We start from the raw sequence: 22,599 nt of genomic DNA, 5'->3' as shown, positions 1-22,599 counted from the left end.
TTATCTCCTATAAACAAATCAGAAGGGTGCCTTGCAAAATTTTTGGGCCGAAATTATTAAAACAATTTTTTGTAACAAAACCAAAACATCACCTTTTTTGCCCATGAAAATATGTTTTTAGCATTTGTGGGTCATCCTAAACAAAAAAGATCTTCTCATTTTTCTCAAAAATTGATGGATTTTGAGTTTTAACCGATTTAAAATCTGAAAAATGCGAAAATTAGCATTTTCGAAGCTTGAACACTCATGTGTAAATTATTATTTTTGCTGTTGTCAAGTGCCTAAAATGAAGTTTAAACATTCAATTTCAAGATTCTAATGAGTAATCGGGGATTATTTCAATTGAGACCGTTGTTTTTATCAGGCGCGGATCCAAGGGGGGTCAATGGGGTCAATTGCCCCCTCCTTGAAACCTCGCCTGGTGTCTAATGACACTTTTTTTAAGAAAGAGATTACGGTTGAAAAAAAATAGTGAGTTTTGTGTCCTGTTGATAACTGAATAACTGAAACATACCTAAATATGGCAGAATTCCTTGGAATAGAAAATTATTAAAAAGTCTTTGGAACATAACAAATGAAAAATTCCCACAATAAATCTGTTCATTACCATCTATTCAATTCAATGCCAGAGTCCAGATAAAAATAGTAATTGCCGCTGCTATGTTATGGTAATTTGTTTTCTAGAAAGGTTTGTATTGTCGACTGCAATAAAGTAAGCCGGTGGTTTCCAATAGACGCTGTAGGCTGCGCACAGCACCATGCCGTAGGAAAATTATTCATTTTCGTTACTTTGAAAAACAAAAACTATCTTATTTTATAAAATTGTAAAATTCTAAAACAAAGAGCCCGAATAAGAGCCACTTTTAGAAGGATGTCCAAAGTGTCATGTAACAGAGACTTAAAATTGGCATAAGGACCTACGTTTCTCGGTCTTACTGTGTGTTGAGTCTTGAACTGTGAATAAAGTCGATCTAAATCGCCTTGAGGCTCTCGAGATGTGGTGCTATAGAAGAATTTTAAGAGTTTCTTGGGACGAGAAGATTCAAAACTCCACAATACTAGAACGTCTCAGCAAGACTATTGAGATTATAAAAAGCGTCAAGAAGAGAAAGCTGCAGTATGTACTTCGAACATGTAATGAGAGGTCCCAAATATGGGTTGCTACAAAAATAGAAGTGAATAAAATTAAGATAGCTATGACCGTAACCACCTCTCTGAAATGATATGGTACTTACATGAAGAAGAAGAAAATAACAGACCATCCCGAAAAATAATCCTGCGAACGCCAGTGACGAGACATTTTTTATTTCATTGCCCCCACCTTGCAAGGTTGCTGGATCCGCCGTTGGTTTTTATTGGCTTATTTAATTAGCACATCGAAAATAATCAAACTAATAAATAAATAAATGATTAAAAAAACTAGGTATGTTAATAATAAATTATAAAATTTTAATAAATGTCAAGTATTTGTTGGGAATTTTTCGCGTAAGTACGTATAATATGTATAAAAGTGACAGAGACGCACGATAAAGTGCGACCGAGACGCACCACAAAGTGCGACGCGCGGCGGCTTTAAAGTCGAATGGAGGGGCATAATTAACAATTAAAAAACAACGGTCTATATTGAAATAAGCCCCGACTACGCATAAGAATCTTGAAATTAAATGTATAAACTTCAATTTAGGTACGTGGCAACCTGAAATCTAATAATTTTTCAGATTTTAAATCACTTAGAATTCGAAAACTTTTGAGAAAAATGACAAGAGACGTTTTTTGTTTAAAGTACCTAAAAAAACTAGAAATATTTTTCGGTCCAAAAAGATAATTTTGAATTTGTTTAAAAAAAATTGTTCTTTCCTAGGGCCCCTTCTGATTTGTTTAAAGGGGACATTTTTAAAAAAGAAACCGAATCAGAAAATTTTTCATTCAGGAGCGGCCCCACAACATACAGGGTGAGTCACCACTAGCGGGACGGAAAATTGCAGCGAAATGGTAAATGATTTGAAAAAAATTTTAAATTAGTAGTTTGTAAAGTGATAAAAGCTACATTTTAAAATTATTTTGAAATATACAGAGTGTTCCATTAAATGGCGGCGTATCAAAGTTATATTATTTCTTATGGAACACCCTACATTTTATTGCATTTTTTAATTGTCCGCAAAAAATAAGGTATAGTTTTATAAGGCTTCCCTATACCTATGTACAGAGTGTTCTGAGTTATGTTGACTTTTCTTAACATGTAAAGTTTTAAAAGAATCAATCTCAAGTTATTTAGGAAATTATAAAAAAATTACTTTTACATCTAAATATTTGGATATTGTTTGAATGTATTTCATAATTGATTATTACACATTTATTTACAGGGTGTTCAAAATTTAGAGTTTCATTATTGGGTTATTCAATGTGTCATATGATTCTTATTTTAAATGGAACACCATGTATATTAATAAATAATTATACTAAATAAATTTACCTCTTTCGAATGGTATATGGATATCCTATACCTAGGTCTCATAGTTTTTGCGTAATTTACAATTATTAAAATTCTTAATCTGTAAATCGATTTTAAAATAAAAGATGTAGTTAATTAATGGCATTGTATGACATTGTAATTTTATGACAGTACGGTCTGGTAATTATTTTATAATTAATGTATTCCATGATTGATTATTACATATTTATTTACAGGGTGTTCAAAATTTAGTTTCATTATTGGATTATTCAATGTGTCATATGAAGCTTATTTTAAATAGAACACCATGTATATTAATAAATTATTATACTAAACACAGGTTCCTATTTCGAATTTAATAGGGATGTTTTATAACTAGGAGTCATAGTTTTTGCGTAATTTACAATTTTCTTAAACGGTAAATTGATTTTAAAAGTAATATTTATAGTCACTCTCGATTTTTAAACAGTACGAAATAAATGTTTGTTTACTGTATCATAATGAAATGAAAATTGTGTCTATTTACTAGACCATTATTATGAAAAGTAGGTAGATTGGTCTGTATACATTTAAAAAAATCAGGATCTTCTCCAAAGTCTAGTCCATAAACGGACTAGTTAAATATTTATCATCATCCTGTTCGGTCTAATACTGGTGTAGTTTGATACGGATAATAGTGGATTCTCTTAAGTATTCTAACACTCGTTTGACTGATTTACAATTCACCCGAAATTTTTTCTTTACTAGTATATGAGTTTTCTGTAACAGAAAGAAGGACATCAAGTTCGTTGACGTCATCAAAAATAAATGGTTTATTTTTATTTAACTTTTCGTACCTATGCAACATTACCAGTAGCTCGGAATCTATCGAGAAATCTCCCAAAAACGTCCTTTTTGGGTGTCTTCTATCAGGATGCTTTTAAGCGTAAACTTTAGAAGCTAAGAGACAATTTTCCAAATATTCCCCAATGCAAAGTACCATGTCTACTATTCATAGATAGCGTGATTATTCATTTTAGGAACAATTAAATTTGAAGGTAATTGGCTCTGCCAGTCATTGTTGAATAAAAAAAAATTGAATATCGTACACGGATGTTTATATTTTTGATAATTACCAGACCGTACTGTCATAAACTGACAGTGTCATACAATGACATTAATTAACTACATCTTTTGATGTAAAACTATGAGACCTAGGTATAGGACATCCATATACCATTCGAAAGAGGTAAATTTGTTTAGTATAATTATTTATTAATATACATGGTGTTCCATTTAAAATAAGAATCATATGATACCTTGAATAATCCAATACTGAAACTGTAACTTTTGAACACCCTGTAGACAAATGTGTAATAATTAATCATGGAATACATTCAACCAATATCCAACTATTTAGATGTAAAAGTAATGTTTTTAAAATTTCTTAAATAACTTGAGAATAAGCCTTCTTTTAAAACTTTACATTTTAAGAAAAGTCAACACAACTCAGAACACACTGTACATAGGAAGCCTTATGAAACTATACCTTATTTTTTGCGGACAATTAAAAAATGCAATAAAATACAGGGTGTTCCATAAGAAAAAATATAACTTTGATACCCCGCCATTTATTGGGACACCCTGTATATTACAAAATAATTTTAAAATGTAGCTTTTATTAACTTACAAACTATTCAATTTAAATTTTTTTCAAATCTTTTACCACTTCGCTTTAATCTTCCGTCCCGTTAGTGGTGACTCACCCTGTATCATCATTCTCTTTGCCTTATCCCTATGCGGGGTCGGCTTCCCTAATTGCATTTCTCCACACAATTCTGTCTTGGGTCATATCAATGTTAATCCCCTTTACCAACATGTCCTGCCTTATCGCCTCTCCCCAGGTCTTCTTTGGTCTTCCTCTCCTACTCCTTCCAGGAATCTGCACTTCAGCTATTCTTCGTATTGGGTGATTAACGTCTCGACGTTGAACATGACCGAACCATCTTAACCTATGCTCTCTCATTTTGGCATCAATTGGTGCCACACCTAGACTTCCCCTAATATACTCATTTCTAATTTTATCCTTCTTTGTCACTCCACTCATCCATCTAAGCATTCTCATTTCCGCCACATGCATTCGTTGTTCCTCTTTCTTTTTCACTGCCCAACATTCAGTTCCGTACATCATAGCCGGTCTTATGGCTATTTTATAGAATTTTCCCTTCAGCTTCATTGGAATTTTTCTGTCACACAACACACCACTCGCTTCTTTCCACTTCATCCATCCAGCCCTAATTCTACTGCATGCATCTTCATCTATTTCTCCATTACTCTGTAATACCGATCCTAGGTACTTAAAACTATTGCTTTTCACAATCATTTCACCATCCAAAGATACCATTTTATTTGTAGTAGCTCCATCTTTAAATGAACATTCCAAATACTCTGTTTTTGTCCTACTAAGTTTTAAACCTTTTTCCTCCAGAGCTTGTCTCCACTGTTCCAGTTTTTGTTCTAAGTCTCTTTCACTATTTCCTACTAACACGACATCATCAGCATACATTAAGCACCATGGAATGTTACCCTGTAGTTTCGCTGTTATCTGGTCCAAAACTAATGAGAATAAATACGGACTAAGCACAGAGCCTTGGTGCAATCCTACTTTCACATGAAATTTATCAGTCTCTCCCACACCTGTCCTAACACTAGTCGTTACTCCCTCATACATATCCCTCACAATCTTTACATATTCACCAGGGACTCCTTTCTTATTGAGTGCCCACCACAGAATCTCTCGAGGAACTCTATCATATGCTTTCTCAAGATCAATGAATACCATATGAGCGTTTGTTTCTTTACTCCTGTATTTTTCCATCAACTGCCTTATAATGAAAATTGCATCTGTTGTTGATCTACCCTGCATAAAGCCAAATTGATTCTCGGATATTTCGGTCTCTTCACGTATCCGTCTGTCAATTACTCTTTCCCATATTTTCATGGTGTGGCTAAGCAGTTTTATAGCCCTGTAGTTTGTACATTGTTGTATATCTCCCTTGTTTTTGTAAACAGGTACCAGTATACTGCTTCTCCATTCGTCTGGCATTTGTCCGACTTCCATAATTCTATTAAATAGACCTGCTAGCCACCTTGTTCCTGTCTCTCCCAATGCTCTCCATACTTCCCCAGGAATATCATCTGGTCCTACCGCTTTTCCTTTCTTTATTTTTTGAAGCGCTTGAGCCACTTCCTCGTTGGTTATTTTGGTGACCATTGCTGCTACTGTCTCCGTTGACTCTACAGGCTGTCTGTCAAATTCTTCATTTAATAAGCTGTCAAAGTACTTTCTCCATCTCTTTTTGACTTCCCTTTCGTGAACTAGTATTTTATTATTTTCATCTCGGATACATCTAATCTGATTAAAATCTTTTGCTTTCCTTGCTCTCTGTTTGGCTATTTTATATATCTTCGTTTCGCCTTCCCTGGTATCAAGTTGATCATATAGGTTTGAATACGCTTCTGCTTTGGCTTTTGCTACTGCTACTTTCGCTTCCTTTTTCGCCACCATATAGTTTTGAAGATCTGTGTCGGATCTGGTTTCTTGCCACTTTTTATATAATTTTCTCTTCTCTTTTATTTTTCCTTGTACTTCGTTTGACCACCACCAAGTCTCTTTATCCTCAAACTTTTTTCCTGACGTTTTCCCAAGTATTTCAATAGCAGTCTCTCTAATACTACTGGCCATTTTTCTCCAAATTGTATTAGGGCTTCCTTTCATGTTCCAACATATTTCTTCTACTATTCTTCTCCTGAATAGACCTTCTTTCTCATCTTTCAGCAGCCACCATTTGATTTTTTGTGGTCCTCTCCGATATTTTTGTTTAGTTTCGCTTTTTACTTCGATGTCCAGAACAAGCAGCTTATGTTGTTGGCTTACTGTCTCACTCACTATTACCTTGCAGTCCTTGCATTCACGTATGTCTTCTTTCCTTATCATGAAGTAGTCTATTTGGGATTGATGTTGTCCACTTTTGTAGGTAATAAGTTGAGTTTCTCTCTTTTTAAAGAATGTGTTAACAATCGCCATATCCAATGCTGTTGCTAATTCAAGCATGTCATCTCCAGCTTCATTTCTAGTTCCAAAGCTTAATCCCCCATGTATTGTTTCATATCCTGTCTTGGTTTGGCCCACATGTGCATTGAAATCACCTCCTATTATAACTTTCTCCTCTGCTGGAATATCACTCAGTACGTCTCCTAATTGATCATAGAAAGCTCTTCTTTCATTCTCACCCAGACCTGTTTGGGGAGCATACACACAAACAACATTCAATACCTCTTTATCAATTACGAATTTCACTGACATCATTCTATCACTCGTTCTTACAACTTCTACTACGTTACCTTTCATTTCACTATCAGCAATTATACCAACTCCATTTCTAGTGTTACTACTCCCTACATACCACAATTTGTATCCTTCACCTAGTTCTTTCGCCCTTTGTCCTTTCCACCTAGTTTCTTGAATACAAGCAATTTGAACTCTTCTTCGTTTGAGCGCATCCACTAACTCCAGACTCTTACCTGTAAGACTACCAAGATTCCAAGACCCTATCCTGATTTTTCTAACCTGCAATGGTGTTCCCCCTGAGATAGTCCTCACCCGGAGATCCGAACGGAGGCTCATTTTACTTCCGGAACATTTTACCTCAGGAGATGCCATCATTTCAGTATAAGTTTTTACTGCGTTTGGAGAAGGTCTTTTCATTATTATGGCCTGAAAAGATTTTTGGATATTTGATGCCTGAATGCCTTTTCTATCAGCACCATACCCTGCCCTGCACGTTTAGCCAATACACCACCAATGCAACCAAAGTGCAGTATTACCCCACACCCGCCTGCATTTTTCTGTATAGGCCAGGATCCCTACTGTAAGGACTGCCCTATAAGCCAATGTATTGTTGCCCGTATCCCGCCGCTAGGAGGCACGTACTTTGGTTATTTCGGGATACGGTGACTCACCCTGTATATGGAAAGGAAAACTAATAATATCTGATTGTTTTTTGGCCACTGTTTGAAGTGAGTTGAGTGCAACTGATTCTCATTAGGGAGTTGAGATATTCATCTGTTAGCTGAGATCTGTACCGATTTTTAATAAAGTTCATTCTTGGTAAAGCGGCTTCGCACACATAAGTTGAGACAAACATAGTACGCAATTTCATGGCCAAACATTTTCAAAATTGCTACACCTTTTATTCTGAATTTATTGTAGGTCTGCACAAAACTAGCCCACGGTCAGGATGCGGACCGCGGTCCGCTAATTGGTGACCCCTGTCTTAAAGGATACTAACAAGTTTGCCCTTTACTGTGTAATGCTTTTTATTTGAGTCCTTAAGCGTTTTTCTCGATAGTTTTCGCAGTTTTTCCGATTTACTTTCTTATATATTGATGTCATATATGTATGCTTGAGTCAATTCTGCCTGTAAGTCTTCTCCATCAGTGCTCTCTCAAACATTTTGTGTATCATGCGGAATAGCTTTTCCGACCTGTTCTTTATCAATTCATTTGGTATTCCGCCGGGGCCTGCTGCTTTTTTGTTCTTTAGAGTTTTGATCGTTATTTTTACCTCAGCTAGGCTTTATTCGATTTCGTCATGTATGTAGATTTCTATTCCGTCTCTTTCTGATTCTTTGAATTGGGGGAGATTTTCGGTTAGCAATTTTTTATAGTATTCTTGCCACTCGTTTTCTTTGATTTGACCGATCTTGATTTTCTGTCTTATTTCTTTGGAGTGACTTTAAGATACACCATGACTCTGAATTTCTCGTTCCTCCTATGTGTTGTTCTATCTCTGTGCATGTTTTTCCCCATCTTTCATTTTTTTCATTTGCTACTTTTCTTTTTACTTCTTTATTTTTTCCCTGTAGAGTTCCAAGTCCTCATAGTTTTTTATGTTCAGGTATTTTATATGGAGTTCCTTCTTCTCTTTTATGCATTTCAGTGTGTCTTTGTTTAATTTTGTATTTTGGTGGGTGTATTTTTGGTCTTCTCCAAGAGCTTCTAGGGTTGCTGTCTTTATGCAGGTTTTTATGTGTTCGTAAGTCTGTTCTAATGATTCATACCCAAACTCTTCTAGCTTTTGGTCCAATCTTCGTTTATATAAGTCTTTTAAGTCTTCTTCTAGTAGGTTTATTTTGAATTTCTTCTCTTTTATTGAGCACACATTGACAGGTATTGCCGGAGCCTTAGATTCGTCAGTATCTCCTAAGGTCGGTTTCTGTTGGGTCCATATAAATGGGAATTCCATCGGAACGATTACTAGTTTGTGATCTGTGCCGCATTCTGCGCCTCGTTTTACTCTCACATAATTTATTTTTCTCGAGCTTTCTTGCTATAACATAATCAATAATAGACCTCAATTTTCTTGTTTCTGTGTCCATGTGTATTTGTGTATGTCTTTATGTTGATAGAAGCCGTTTGTGATCTTTAAATGGTTTATTTCGCATAGTTCAATCACTTTCTCTCCGTTATCGTTTATTATATCTTCACTAAATCTACCTACTGTTCTGTCATTTTTTTTCTTCCTATTCTTCCATTCAGGTCACCGGCAATAATTATTTCTTGATTCTTCTTTCCCTTTTCGATTTCTTCTTGCAGTTCTATGAATTGTTCTTTTTCTTGAATTGAGCTGTCTTCTGTTCGACCGTATACCGCTAGTAAGATAATTTGTCTTCCGTATATTAAGTTTGGCAATTCTTTCATTTATTGGTTCCCAGTTTTCGATGGCATGTTCCCATTTCTTTTTTAGTATAATTGCAATTCCTGCTTTTGTCCTTTGTACCGTTTCCTTTCTTTTTCGTCTTGGTCGTTATCATTATATCCAGATTCATTCTTTGGAACTCCGCTATTACCTCTCTATCCTTTGTTCGCCATCCTTGTACGTTCATGTGCCGAGTGCGAGTTTTCTCTGGTATGTTTTTCTTGTTGTTGATTGGTTGAGTTTTGAAGCCCCCCCCCTCCCAACTTAAGTTATACATAACTGCAAAATATCAAATTTTTATTCCCTACCATTTACAAGATAATAAAAATAACAAAGTTATGTCTGTAATTTGGAATGAATTCATTAGTTCAAATACTAATTGTTTTTTTGAAAAATGTTCAGACCTGTCGATTAGTATTTCAAATCGAAATTTTTTACACACAATAATAATGTATACAGGGTGTCCCAATTTAGAGATATGGCATATCTTGTAAATGGTAGGGAATAAAAATTTGATATTTTACAGTTATGTCTAACTTTACACATTCTATTAAAATTGCTATCAAAATGACGTAAAGTCTGTTGTTTGTCTCGGGAGAAGGGATTCTACATCCCCTCCATTTTACAAAAATGGAGGGGATGTAGAATTGTAAACTTTTTCTTATATAATAATAGACAATTTCAACTACCTATTCCCAAATTTTCATCCTTCCTTTATTTTTTTTGGTCAGATTATTCTTTGATTGGGCTAATAATTGTTTGCATAATATCATTGCAGTCACACCCAAAAAATAAACTTAACGCCATAATAAGCTGTTCGTTTCAGGATGTTCCTCGCAATTATTTTACTAGCAACATTTATGCTTGCAGTTCTTTAATAATTTTTAAATTATTTATTGTAATCAACTATTTTAAATGGGAAATAAGCCACAATTTTACTAAAAATATGATTTTATTAACGTTTCGACGTTCAAATCGAATGCCGTTGTCAAAATACAAAATATTGATAAATTAAACAAAAATGTTGTTGCTTAGTAAAAAATTCTTCTAATAATTTATTTAATTCGACTCATTTATATCTGCAGTTCAGACATATATTATACTTATTATAATTATAGATATTGCCAATATATTGTAAATATATTATATATTATAGATATTGCCAATATTTATGGGTTGCGTTCCTGGGATGACTTTACTAAAAGATAGTTCATTCGATTTCATGAAATCAACCCCAACTCAAGAATATCCGTCACAAAAAAATCATAGCATGTGATTTCTCTTTAAAAAGACAACCACATGCAACGATGACAGTAAAATTCTCATGTTAGAGATTCCATAGTAAATCACGAGGGAAAACCAGGAAAAAACCTCGTGATAATATCCCGACATCGTAAGTATAAGGTCTTACATTTAGTTTACTCTCAAAACTAATACCAAATTCTGACCTTAATATACACAATATGTTAGTTTAATTATAAGGTCTTACATTTAGTTTACTCTCAAAACTAATACCAAATTCTGACCTTAATATACACAATATGTTAGTTTAATTAATAATACATAGATATATAAATAACACTAAAATATAAAATATCGTGGGCTTACTGCAAAAATCCGTTAAGTCCATGTTTGGTCATTTTCCGGGTTTGTTCATAGAGAGTATTAAAAAGAGAGAAATTATCGACTAGTAAAACCCGTTTAGTGAAAGCACTTATCTAAACGTTAATACTAAATGTGACCAAAATATACTAACTAACCTTATAACACAATCTTATACACGCAATATACTTTAAGTTGCTTTAAATTGATCTTACTTTTATTATTTTTTATAATCAAAAAAATGTCTTCTACAAAAATCCTTTATGTTTATTTAAAAGGTTTACATTGTAAAATAATAGCGACCTAGAATGCAAAAGCTACTACAAAAATCAGTTAAGAGCACATAGCCGATATTGCAGAAATATATTTAACAAAATGATGCAATGCAATACAGCTAAAAAATGTTAAGGCATTTTAAACGATTTCTGCTGTTTATCACAATGTTTTTCGGGGAATAGCTTATGCAGTAAAAATCATATATGTACACCTAACTTGTTTTGGCAGACTAAGGCAGACTATTTTGTGTTAAATATTCATTGTAACGAATAAACCTCACGTGTTACTTTGCTAAGTTTTATAGTTTTTAGTCAATAAAATGATGACAAGTGGCAAAAGTAGATGTGAAAAATTAGTTTTAATGGCATTAGAAGAGGAGAACCATAATTTGGGTATGTATTTAATAGTGGATTCTAATATTATTTTTAATTTTTCTGAGAGTGAGGTTATATTTGATTAAAATTATGTATTTTTATTTTAAAAGATCTATTAAACAGAGTCCATAATATTTTCTTGCTAATAATTGCAACTAATTATTATTATCAATGAATACCTACCAATTTAGTAGGCAATTGCTTTAGCTAGAAGCTAAGTAAAAGCTTAGATAATTTATTAGTATACTTTTAGAACACATAGGATGTTAAATTTATTTTCTGTTGTTTCAGATAATTCCCCTTGTTTTGGTTCTACTTCAACAACAAAACATGATGATTCAAACATTATTGCTGGTCCAAGTTGTCCAAGTAAGTATACTAATTATTATTATCAATGAATACCTACCAATTTAGTAGGCAATTACTTTAGCTAGAAGCTAAATAAAAGCTTAGATAATGTTCTATTAGTATACTTTTGGGACTATTAGGATGTTAAATTTACAATTCTGTTGTTTCAGATAATTCCGCTGGTTTTGGTTCTACTTCAACAACAAAAGATGATGATCCAAATATTATTGCTGGTCCAAGTTGTTCGATATCCTCAGTGCTCACTAAAGTAATCGAAATTACTTATAGGAGGATTTGTTTGTTCCGATTACAACTTGTCGTTCTATAAGCCAAAAAAAGATCAATGCCAGCTTTGCACTAAATATAATTCCTTAAAAGTTGGCCCGTAGACGCAACTGTTAGAAAATGACTATGTACAACACATTATACGGAAGGAAGAGTGTATGAATGCGAAAGCAGATGATAAGGAGAAATGTCAGCAGCATAAAGAAGTTATGTGTTATACCTTTGATTTGCAATCAGTGTTACAAATACCTTCGAGTGACGTCAGTTCTATGTATTACAGTCTTAAAGTATGCATGTATAATTTTACCATTTATGAGCTACGTGAAGCAAATGATGCAGTTCAGAAATAGGTAGTTGCTTACTTAACTATATTAACCAAATGAAACATGAAATAAAGCAGCTCTGTTTGTATTCTGATACCTGTGGCGGACAAAACCGCAACCAAAATGTTGCAGCACTATTTTTATATTTGGTCCAAACTTCAAACCTTCAGACCTTTATGGAGGTGGACAGGATGCACAGTGCTATAGAGAAAGCAAAGAAATACGTTCCAGTTTGTACCATTCAGGATTGGTTTAATATTTTTAGAATCGCAAGATCAAGACGTGTCCCAAACCAAAAAAAGTACGGGCTATAATGTTCGACAGATGAATTTTTCAGATTTCAGAGACCTTACAGATTTATCAACAAAGTTAATAAAAAACAGGAACAACAATACAGAAGGAAGCACAGTAAATTGGCTAAAAATCAAGTGTTTAAAATATGAAAAAAACAAACCAGGAGTAATTCAGTATATGTAGGTAATTATGACCATACTTCAGAGTTCAAAGTAATTCAAGTATTTGGTAAAACTCCTCCAAACTCTTTTGAAGAAATAACCCTTCAAAATTTATATTCAAAAATAATTCCAATAACAGGGAAGAAAAAAAATAGCCTGCTGCAACTGTGTCGCAAAGGAGACATCCCAGAAGAATTTCACGGTTGGTACAAATCTTTGCCAACATCGAATTCAGCTGTAGACGAAGTTCTTTCCTCAACCAACAGTGATGAAGATATTTAAGACTGAAGGAATTTGTTAATACATGCTATAAAATTTTTATTGTATTAGTTTAAGATTAAACTATTAAATACATTTTTGCTATTTTTATTCTGCCACAATCATCTAAGTCCTACATTTTTTTTTGTTTTTTAACATCCTCTATAAACAATAATAATATTGTGAGCAAAATATGTATTGCCGAAATATATTAACTTTAAAACTTTAATTTTTTTCAAATACTAATCATAAGAAATTAATAGTTTAGTTTTAATGAGACAGTAAACATTAAAAGTTAATTTTCTCGAAACAAACAATTACGGACTTGACGGATTTTTGCAGTAAGCCCACGATATGTACTAACTCTGTATGTTATTGATTTACTAATCATGGTATTTTCTTTCTATTGACTTCCTCTTTTAGTAGGTGTATGGGTAACCACATCCTACTACTGCATTCTACCGAGGAATTTGCAACATTATTATCATTGACAATTCTTATTTCGCATTTAAAATAGTTGATTACAAAAATGCCACAAGCAAATCGCTTCAGAAAAAAATTATTTATTATTACATAATTTTTTAGAATATTTGACAAGGCAAGCACATTTGGAAAAAAACATAAGAGAATTACGACTTAAACAGAAAGAAATAGCACACCAGATTGCAATATTAACAGCTGAGAAAGAAGAGCTGCAGAAAGAACATTATGTATCTAAAATAAAAACACAAGCTAATAGTAGCAAATGGATAGAAAAAGAATTTCCATGGACCAGACAAGTAAAAGAAATCTTAAAAAATACTTTCAAATTTGATAATTTTCGGTTAAAACAATTAGCAGCTATAAATGCTACTTTATCAAAAAAAGATGTTCTGCTCCTGATGCCAACAGGTATATTTTTTTATTATTTATTAAATGAACAATGCACCTAATCCTAAGACTAACCAGCATTTTACATTTAACTTAATCTATTACTGTATTGTCCTATATTCAAAAGATTTGGTGCGTTTGAGCCTGCGGCCTAAGTCTTGATGATCTAAAAGTTCTAACACTTCCCTGTTTGTATGGTTGTGGAGTCGGTTTTCGTGATCCTTGACAATCTTCAATATTAATATTCTTCTTTAATTGTTGCCATAAGAAGTTCCTAATGTAGGTATTTGTTGCGGATGATAGTGCAAACACTCCTGACCATGGAGCTGCGCGAAGGCAGAGTCAAAATGTCAAAATTCACGGAAAGACAGAAAGGTTCTATTGTAGATACAGTGCGTTTCGCAGGAAAGTGGGGACTAAACCAAATTTCGTGTACTGCGCCGTGGTCAGGAGTGTTTGCACTATCCTACCATGGAGCGTTGACTATATTTCTTAGTTTATAGCGGTATATTCTTAGCGGTTTTAATAATAACACTAGTTTACAACCAATTTGCGACTAGAATGCAAAATGCTGTTTTTTGTTCATTTTTGCTCTCTGAATATGATTATGATGGTAAAGAGTTCCTAACATGTAATATTTTCGAGTTATGATTTTTTCAAAAAAAATTAGTTATGATTTTTCAGTTATGAGTATTTTACTAAATTTTTTTTAAAACAGTCATTTGTAATATATTGGGGCGTGATCTTATCAAATTAACGTTTTTCCTAAAAATTGTGCATAATTTGGCAACACTGGGATATCTAATGTCTACGAATAACACATTAACATTTAAATAAAGAATAAACCAAAGGTAGTTCTTAATCAGTAAACCTACCCATTTAAACTTTTATAGTTCTAAACCATTTTAACGACCGTTACTCCTGCATGACAAAAGTGTCTGGGTTTTCAAGGAAGAGCAAACATAAAATTGAATACCCAGATATTACCTCAGCAAAAAAACCGGTTTCATGGAGAAGATTTACCAGTTTCAGGACCTCGACAAATTGGGAGAAAGATTTGGAAATATATGGTGATAAAAGTGAACTTGATGATGTATCAGAAAATAATGATTCTTATTTTCCCGAAAACAACGAAAAAGCACCTTATTGCATCCAACAAGCCGAATTACATGACTTAGTTCGAGACCTTCACTTGTCCAAAAGATCCTTAGGTCCTAGATTAGAATAATGGATTTTTTTAATTGAGTTTACTAGCCAGTACAACTTATAATATTTAGGAACAGTAACCAGGAGCTATCCTCGTTTTTTACTATGCAAGATAAAATGTTAATCCAAATAGTGTTATGAGAAAATTGGGATATGCACAAAATTGTGTACAAAAGACTTACTATAGTTTTTGTTTCTAGTTCTGAACTTATGTGTATATAGTATATAAGAATTTTTATAATAAAGAGCAATATTTGATGCATTCTATAACTCCAAATCTAACATTTCACCTGACAAGACAATGTACGGTGTACGCCTACGCAGAAATGCGCGGCAATTTAAGAAGAAGATAACTCAACATATATACGTGGTGGACCATTTTGGTGTTTGAATTCGCATTCAGGACGCTTTAAACTCCCCGGTACAGCCATTTTAACATCAGTCGCGACTTTGTTTTGTTTATTTGTTGACTAGTGTAATAATAATATTAGCGTTTATTATCCAACAGTTATCCATTTACAGAGCAATTTTACAATTAAATAATAAACAATTCTCATGCAAACAAATAAATACAAAAAAAAAGAAAACAAATATACGTTATAAAGGCAAAAAGAGTGTGTGTACTTTGTACTCACGTAAGAAGTTATACTTACTTCTATTTTTATGATTTCAACGAAACAAATATATTTTAATTGTATTTTAATTTAAATATTAATTTAAATACTACTTAAAATAATACTACCAAAAATTAAAAATAACGTTAATACTTCATTTTTTATAAACTGGAGCGTCCCCGCAATTGCTTTTCTCGTGAGGAACCGTATAAACTCTAAAAACGTCGTTTTTCGACAAAAAGTTTATACCTACTATAATTTTTCATGGCCTTTCGATTTTCTGCTGTATTTTCGTCAAATTTTAAAATCATTAAAAATGGCAAATTTTCGAAAAAATAATGTTAATCCATCATTTTTTGACGAATTGGAGCGTCTCCGCAATTGCTTTTTCCTTGAGGAATCATAGCAAATCTAAAAAACGTCAGATTTTCTACACAAATGTTTAATTTTAATTTTAATAGAAGTATAACTTCTAACGTGCGTACAAAGTACACACACATTCTTTTTTTCTATATGAATAAGTCCAAAAATATGTATAAAACTATTTAAAAAGTCAGTACAACTATAAACTCACTTTTGTCTCTGTTCTCACAATTTTTAAACATAACTTAGCAAAAAAAAAATAAAAATGACAACATTCTTTAACCACAGCCGCCATATTGGATAATTTTTGACATGTCATTGGAATACCCAATCAGAGCTAACGTATAATGTGTCTGCGCGTGGCACCAACAATTTTGATGAATTCGCGCCCATTTACATTCACTCCCAATCGCGCCTAAAGAAGTATAACTTCTAAAAAACACTAAAATATGAAATACATTAGGTAAGAGCTTGACACTTATTTTTTAATTCATAAGCACTACAACAGAAGATATCACAATTATTAGAAAGTTTTTCTGCACATTAAGTTGATTGGTGCTTTCAACATTATATTCGTGTAGGATCTTTTACACACAAATGTATTATTATATCGAACTGTTACCCAAAGAACAAAGATATCGATTTGTGCTAGTAAATTGCGACAGTCAAAACTTCATCATTTAATATCTTATGTAAATATAATATCGCTGACTGATTTCTACGCATTTCCAAGGAAATAATTTTTTTTTTATTAAACACAAGCTGTGTTTAGACTACTGAAATCTGGTCATCAGTTGACCAATTATCAGTTCTTCTTTAACTTATATTACTAAATGATACATAATCTAAGATCTTAACCCTATGGTGTCCTCTTATTTTTTTTAACAAGTATGAAATTTTAAAACTAAAACTAACACACAATACAACACTATGCTCTGCTTTTACACTAACACTTTACACTAACTCAAATGGTTTTCTTCGTTTGAGTCTTCTTTCTAGCCCAGTATTATCGAGGAGCTGGATGGCCTCGATGTTTACATGACTATGGAGCCGTTGTTCGTGACTACCTGCCATCTTCTTGATAACTTTGTCTACATCTTCCATCTCAAGATCCTTGTGGAGGTCGACATTTCGGATATACCAAGGAGCATCAACGATGTTCCGTAATACTTTATTCTGGAATCTCTGGATAATCTGAATATTACTTGAATTGGCACAGCCCCAGAGTTGGCAACCATACATCCATACTGGTCTAAGTATTTGTTTGTATAAAAGTATTTTGTTATATGTGGACAATGCAGAGTTTCTTCCCATCATCCAATACATTTTTTTGTAACGGATACCTAATTCTTCCCTTTTCTTTTTAATGTGGACTTTCCAGCGAAGCCTTGCATCAAGTGTGATACCTAAATATTTTGCAGAAGATGCATATGGTATTTGGGCATCATTTATTCTAATTGGAATGTTTTCGATTTTTTTATTTGTAAAATTGACATGAATAGATTTAGATTCATTTAATTTGATTTTCCATTTTTTAGTCCAGTTGTGTATTTTATTGATTGCCAACTGTAATTTTTCTGCTGCTTCTTCGCTGGTATCACCTACTGCTAAGATAGCGGTGTCATCTGCAAATGTGGCTATAGTATCATTTTCCATTTCAGGTATATCGTATGTGTATAACAGGTAGAGAACAGGACCTAATACGCTTCCTTGAGGGACTCCTGCTCTGATTTCTTTTAGATCAGTGTACACGTCTTCTTGCTTAATTCTGAAATATCTGTCAGATATATATGATTGTAAAATTTCTGAATATTGTTTAGGCATAAGAATTTTGAGTTTGTAGACTAAACCTTCATGCCAAACTTTGTCGAAGGCCTTAGCTACGTCTAAAAAGATTGTAGAACAGACTTTCTTTTCTTCTAATGATTTCTCAATTATGTTAGTCATTCTGTGTACCTGATCAATCGTAGAATGTTTATTTCTGAAGCCAAATTGGTGGTTTGGAATCATTTTTTTCTCTTCTATTATTGGTTTTATTCTTTTTAGCAGAAGTTTCTCAAAAAGCTTTGACATCACTGGTAAAAGTGATAATGGTCTATATGAAGACACTTCATTTGGTGATTTTCCTGGTTTTGGTATCATTATAACCTCAGCTATTTTCCATAAATTTGGAACATATCTCAATCTAAATGCAGCATTGATGATGTTGGTCAATTTGACTATGGCTTTACGAGGCAGGTTTTTTAGTAATTCTCCAATAATTAGATCATATCCTGGTGCCTTCTTAGGATTTATATTGTCTTTTATTTCATCAGCTAATTCCTTCGGGGATGTTGGTCTGATTCTCTCCTCTGTCTGATTAGGCTCTATCGATATTTGATCATTATTTTGGTCATCATGCGGTTTAAATGTATTTTTTAAATATGTGGCAAATCTCTCTGCCTTTTGCTCATTACTTCTAGCCCAGCTACCGTCTTCTAGTTTAATGGGTGGAGAATGGGTTACTGGTCTTTTTAGCCTTTTTGTAGCTTTCCATAGAGAGTACTCTGTGCTACTATTATCCGTCAACTCTCTCAGGTAGTAGCTGATTGACTCATTTTTTATATTTTGAATCTCTCTTTTAAGTTTTTGACTAGCATTGTTTAAATTTGTTTTATCTTGGGGTGCTCTGGTTTGTTGCCACTTCCTTCTAAGTTTTCTTTTCTCTTTAATTAACTTTTTAATTTCTTTCGGATAGTTGTTTCCTTTGACGTTTGATCTTATAGTAGGAGTACTTTGCCATGCTGATTTTTGTATATTTTGTACAAGCAACTCAACTTCCTCATCTAGTTGTTCAGGTTTTTTTAATGGTACTGCTAGTTCAATTCTATCTTCAAGGATTGATCTAAAACTTTCCCAGTCTGTTAGTTTATTTGTTAGTATTGGGTTACAATCCTTTCTGATAATCGTGTCACTCACAGTGAGTATTATGGGTGAATGATTTGAATTCATATCCCAACCTTCATTAATATCTACATAGTTGGATGAAATATTTTTAATAACAAAGAAATCAATTAAGTCCGGTATTTTGTTTGTATCTGTTGGCCAATAAGTCGGTCTACCTGTTGATATTACTTCACATTTCTGTTCTTTTATGGCTGCCAGTAACTCTGTTCCTTTAGTTGTTAATCTTGATCCCCATTGGGTGTGCTTTGCATTAAAGTCACCTCCAATGATATATCTTTTTCGCAAACTTTTCAAGTATTCTACATACTGTTCATGGAATGCCTAGGGGGGCTATAAATTGAGCTTACATTAACTTCGCAATTAGTTTTGAGTTTGTCACATACCGTAGTTGCTTGTATGTGTACTGTTTCATATTTAAGCTCCTCATAATGTTCAATGTTATCTTTTATTATTAGTGCGCTGCCTCCTTTGGCTGCATTGTCAGGATGTATAGTGTGGTATATCCTGTATTCTCTAAGCTTTATAAAAGATTGTTTCGTGAAATGTGTTTCAGCTATGAGACATAAATCCACTTCTTCTGTATCTAGGATAGTTTGCAGTTCATTTTTATGTTGTAGAAGCCCATTGGCATTCCATTCCATGATTCGTAGTTGCTTAGCCATTTCGAATTTTCGGTATAGCTCCTTTAGCGCTATGTTCCAATCTATTAACGCTTATATCTATTTGTGTTATTTTGTCATCTATCTTGATGAGTTTTTCTAATATTATTTTCAATGTATTCTCGGTTTCCAATTCTTGGTCCGTTTGTTTTACATTATTAACTACATCACTGTATTTTCTATTTGCAGTGAGGTTTTGTGCTTTTGGCTTTTCCTTCTCATTGACCCTTTGTGGTGGTTTTGGTAGACTGGCCTTATTTGTTCTCTGATTTCTCAGCTTTTGTATTTTTTTGGCTACATAACATCCTCGGTAGCTTGCAGGATGATTTTCACCACAATGGATACACTTTGGTTCCTCTTTTAGTGGTTTCTGACAATCTTTGGTAAGGTGCTTACCGATGCATTTAACACATCTTGGATTTATTATTACAATATTTCCAGGTATGACCATAGGCCTGGCATCTTTTGCACTGTGGTACCAGCTTCAAGCTCCTTAGTGGTTCAATTTCTACTCTCATGCTCAAAATGTCAGTTATTCCAAAGATTTTGTTTATATCTTCATCTTGTCTGAACGTCAGGATGAACATATCAAGAGGTTTTTTAGTTCTCCACTTCAATTTCTTATCAGCTTGTATAGCTTTATATCCTCTTCTTTGTAGCTCCTTTACTATGTCATTAGGCTGATAGGAATGATGTAGTTTCTTAACCATTTCTCTGATTGGTCTTTCTTGTTTATTTTCATATGTGTGATATGAAAGTTTACTCGTGTTTAAACTGTTGTATTAGTTTTCTATTACTGTCGGGTGTATTGATTTTTATGACTTCACTGTTTATTATTTTCATGGTGAATTTAATACTAGCATCGACTAGAGTCTTACTTAAGTTGGCAGCATCTTCGAAACCTTCTACTACAACCGGAGGTGGCAGTTTTGGCTTTTGAATTTGCTTTACAGCTGTTGCTTTCTCTGGAGAGGGAGGAGATAATGAAGTTTCCATTTTGCGTTTTTTGGTCCTCCTGTTCTCTTGTCTTATCCACTCCGTTTCGTTGGCTAAATCTTCTTCATCGGTAAAATATTCAGATTTGTCTGTTTTGGTTTTTGTTTTATCGGCGCTTGCTGTTGACCCTATATCTTGTTGGGTATTCTCAAGCTTTGCTATTCTTTGCTCCATTGTGATAATTATTTGATTTAGGCGCTGATTATCTATATTAAGTTTTTGAACATTATTTTCTGATTGAACCCATGCATTATATAATGCTTGTTCATTTTGCGAACGTTGTGCATTTTCTGAAAATAAAACGTTCTTTTCCTGGACTAATATTGCCTCAGTTGGCGTCTGATTAGGAAACATTTTAATATAATAATTGTTCCTTTATTTTTAATAAAAATAAAAGTAAAAACTTACTTATTAATCGACTTTTGGTTTCTGGTTTCGTGATAACATAACGACCATTTAATTGGATCGTCGGACATCACTCACGATAAATAATATCCTTAATAATATACTAATTTAACTACTCGTTGATAAGAACGTCTCGGATACAACCTTACCGTTCGGAAGTCTATTTTTTACTAGGAAATAAAATGAAAATTAACTAACAAAGCGACATAATTACAACCTCTTTGGGGATATGTTCCTGTAACTTTGAAGGTTAAAAATTTTAGATATTTTTTTGAACCTTTTCGATAACGTTAAAATATTTAAAATATATAGGATTTCATATTCATCTTGCAACCTGTCCTGTCCACTGCTGGGCATAGGTCTCTCCCAAAAGTGTTTGTAGTGGCTGTATTAAAACCGCAGACAATATTTAAAAAGAAATGAAGGGATTGTATCTGCACCTGAGGTCAATTTGTTTTTAACCTCTTTCCAGCCTCCCAAATCTCCTTTTCCGTTATTGGTTCACAACTAATATCCAACCAGGTACCTGGGTTAAAATTGAAATTAGACTCATCATTAATGGCTGGTAAAGAATAAACACTTTTAAAAAATGTACTAAAGACATTGACTATTGCTTGAGAATTATCAAATGAGTCATTATTATAAAACTTATTTCCTTCAATTCTAGAAGTATTGTTTTATGATTAACAAGATACCAAAAATATTTTGGATCTTGTGTCAGCTTAATCTGTATATTTTGTAAATATAAACTATATGCTTCCTTACACTTTTGTTTAATTTTTAACCTCTATCTACTAAATTCATGGTAATAAACAACATTGTTTGTTCGTTTAAAATTTTTATGTAACTTGAATTTTCCTTTTGAGTTTAATAATTTCGCTCGTATACCAAACTGAATATTAATGTTTATAATTATTATAAACTGAAACATGTGTGTCTAGAATTTCATAAAATTTAGGTTTTGGACTCTTTGGAGGCAAGCATAGTTACTCTCACTAGTACAGTCCCATAACTGTAACCATAGGACCTTACTGTTAGAGCATTTGTTTGTAAACTAAATGTTCTAACTAACTTGTTTTTGATTGTAAGTTGTGAGCTTCTATCTAATAAACGCTAATAACCAATATAACTTCTTGTATTTCAGTTTTAGTTCTTCAGTTTTCTTTCTGATATGTTCCTCCATTTAAATTTGCTATCCAAATGTAGCTCTAGGTATTTAACTGTTTTCTTGTACGGAACAATTTTATTGTTTATTCTAACTGGGTGATTATTTATTTTTTTTTTTGTAAGTGAAATCGATATGGGCAGATTTCCCTTCATTAATTTTTATGCGCCATTTATTATTCCAAGTGTCTATTTTGTTAACTGCATTTTGGAGGTTTCTAGTTGTTTCTTCGAATTATATTCGCCTTCCTGTTTAACTCTAAA

At 33.1% G+C, this 22,599-nt stretch overlaps 1 protein-coding gene across 3 annotated transcripts in view; it reads left to right on the top strand.

The window, feature by feature from the left end:
- The window catches only part of LOC126878680 (ATP-dependent DNA helicase Q1-like), a 74,922-nt gene that overhangs the window by 20,585 nt on the left and 31,738 nt on the right, over positions 1 to 22,599 (top strand). The window contains exons 2-3 of one of the 3 annotated variants that reach the window (XM_050641535.1): positions 10,348 to 10,584; positions 13,698 to 14,003. The exons of 1 other annotated variant lie outside the window; for it this stretch is intronic. In XM_050641535.1, the coding sequence (XP_050497492.1) occupies positions 13,994 to 14,003 (10 nt within the window). In that variant the 5' untranslated portion in view covers positions 10,348 to 10,584; positions 13,698 to 13,993. The remainder of the gene's footprint in view (positions 1 to 10,347; positions 10,585 to 13,697; positions 14,004 to 22,599) is intronic. One more of the 3 variants, XM_050641533.1, reaches the window with a different exon arrangement.

Source organism: Diabrotica virgifera, chromosome 10, assembly GCF_917563875.1.
Source record: "Diabrotica virgifera virgifera chromosome 10, PGI_DIABVI_V3a".
Classification (NCBI taxonomy): domain Eukaryota; kingdom Metazoa; phylum Arthropoda; class Insecta; order Coleoptera; family Chrysomelidae; genus Diabrotica; species Diabrotica virgifera.
The sequence above is the reverse complement of the archived record's forward strand: the minus strand, read 5'-3'. Positions and strand labels throughout refer to the sequence as shown.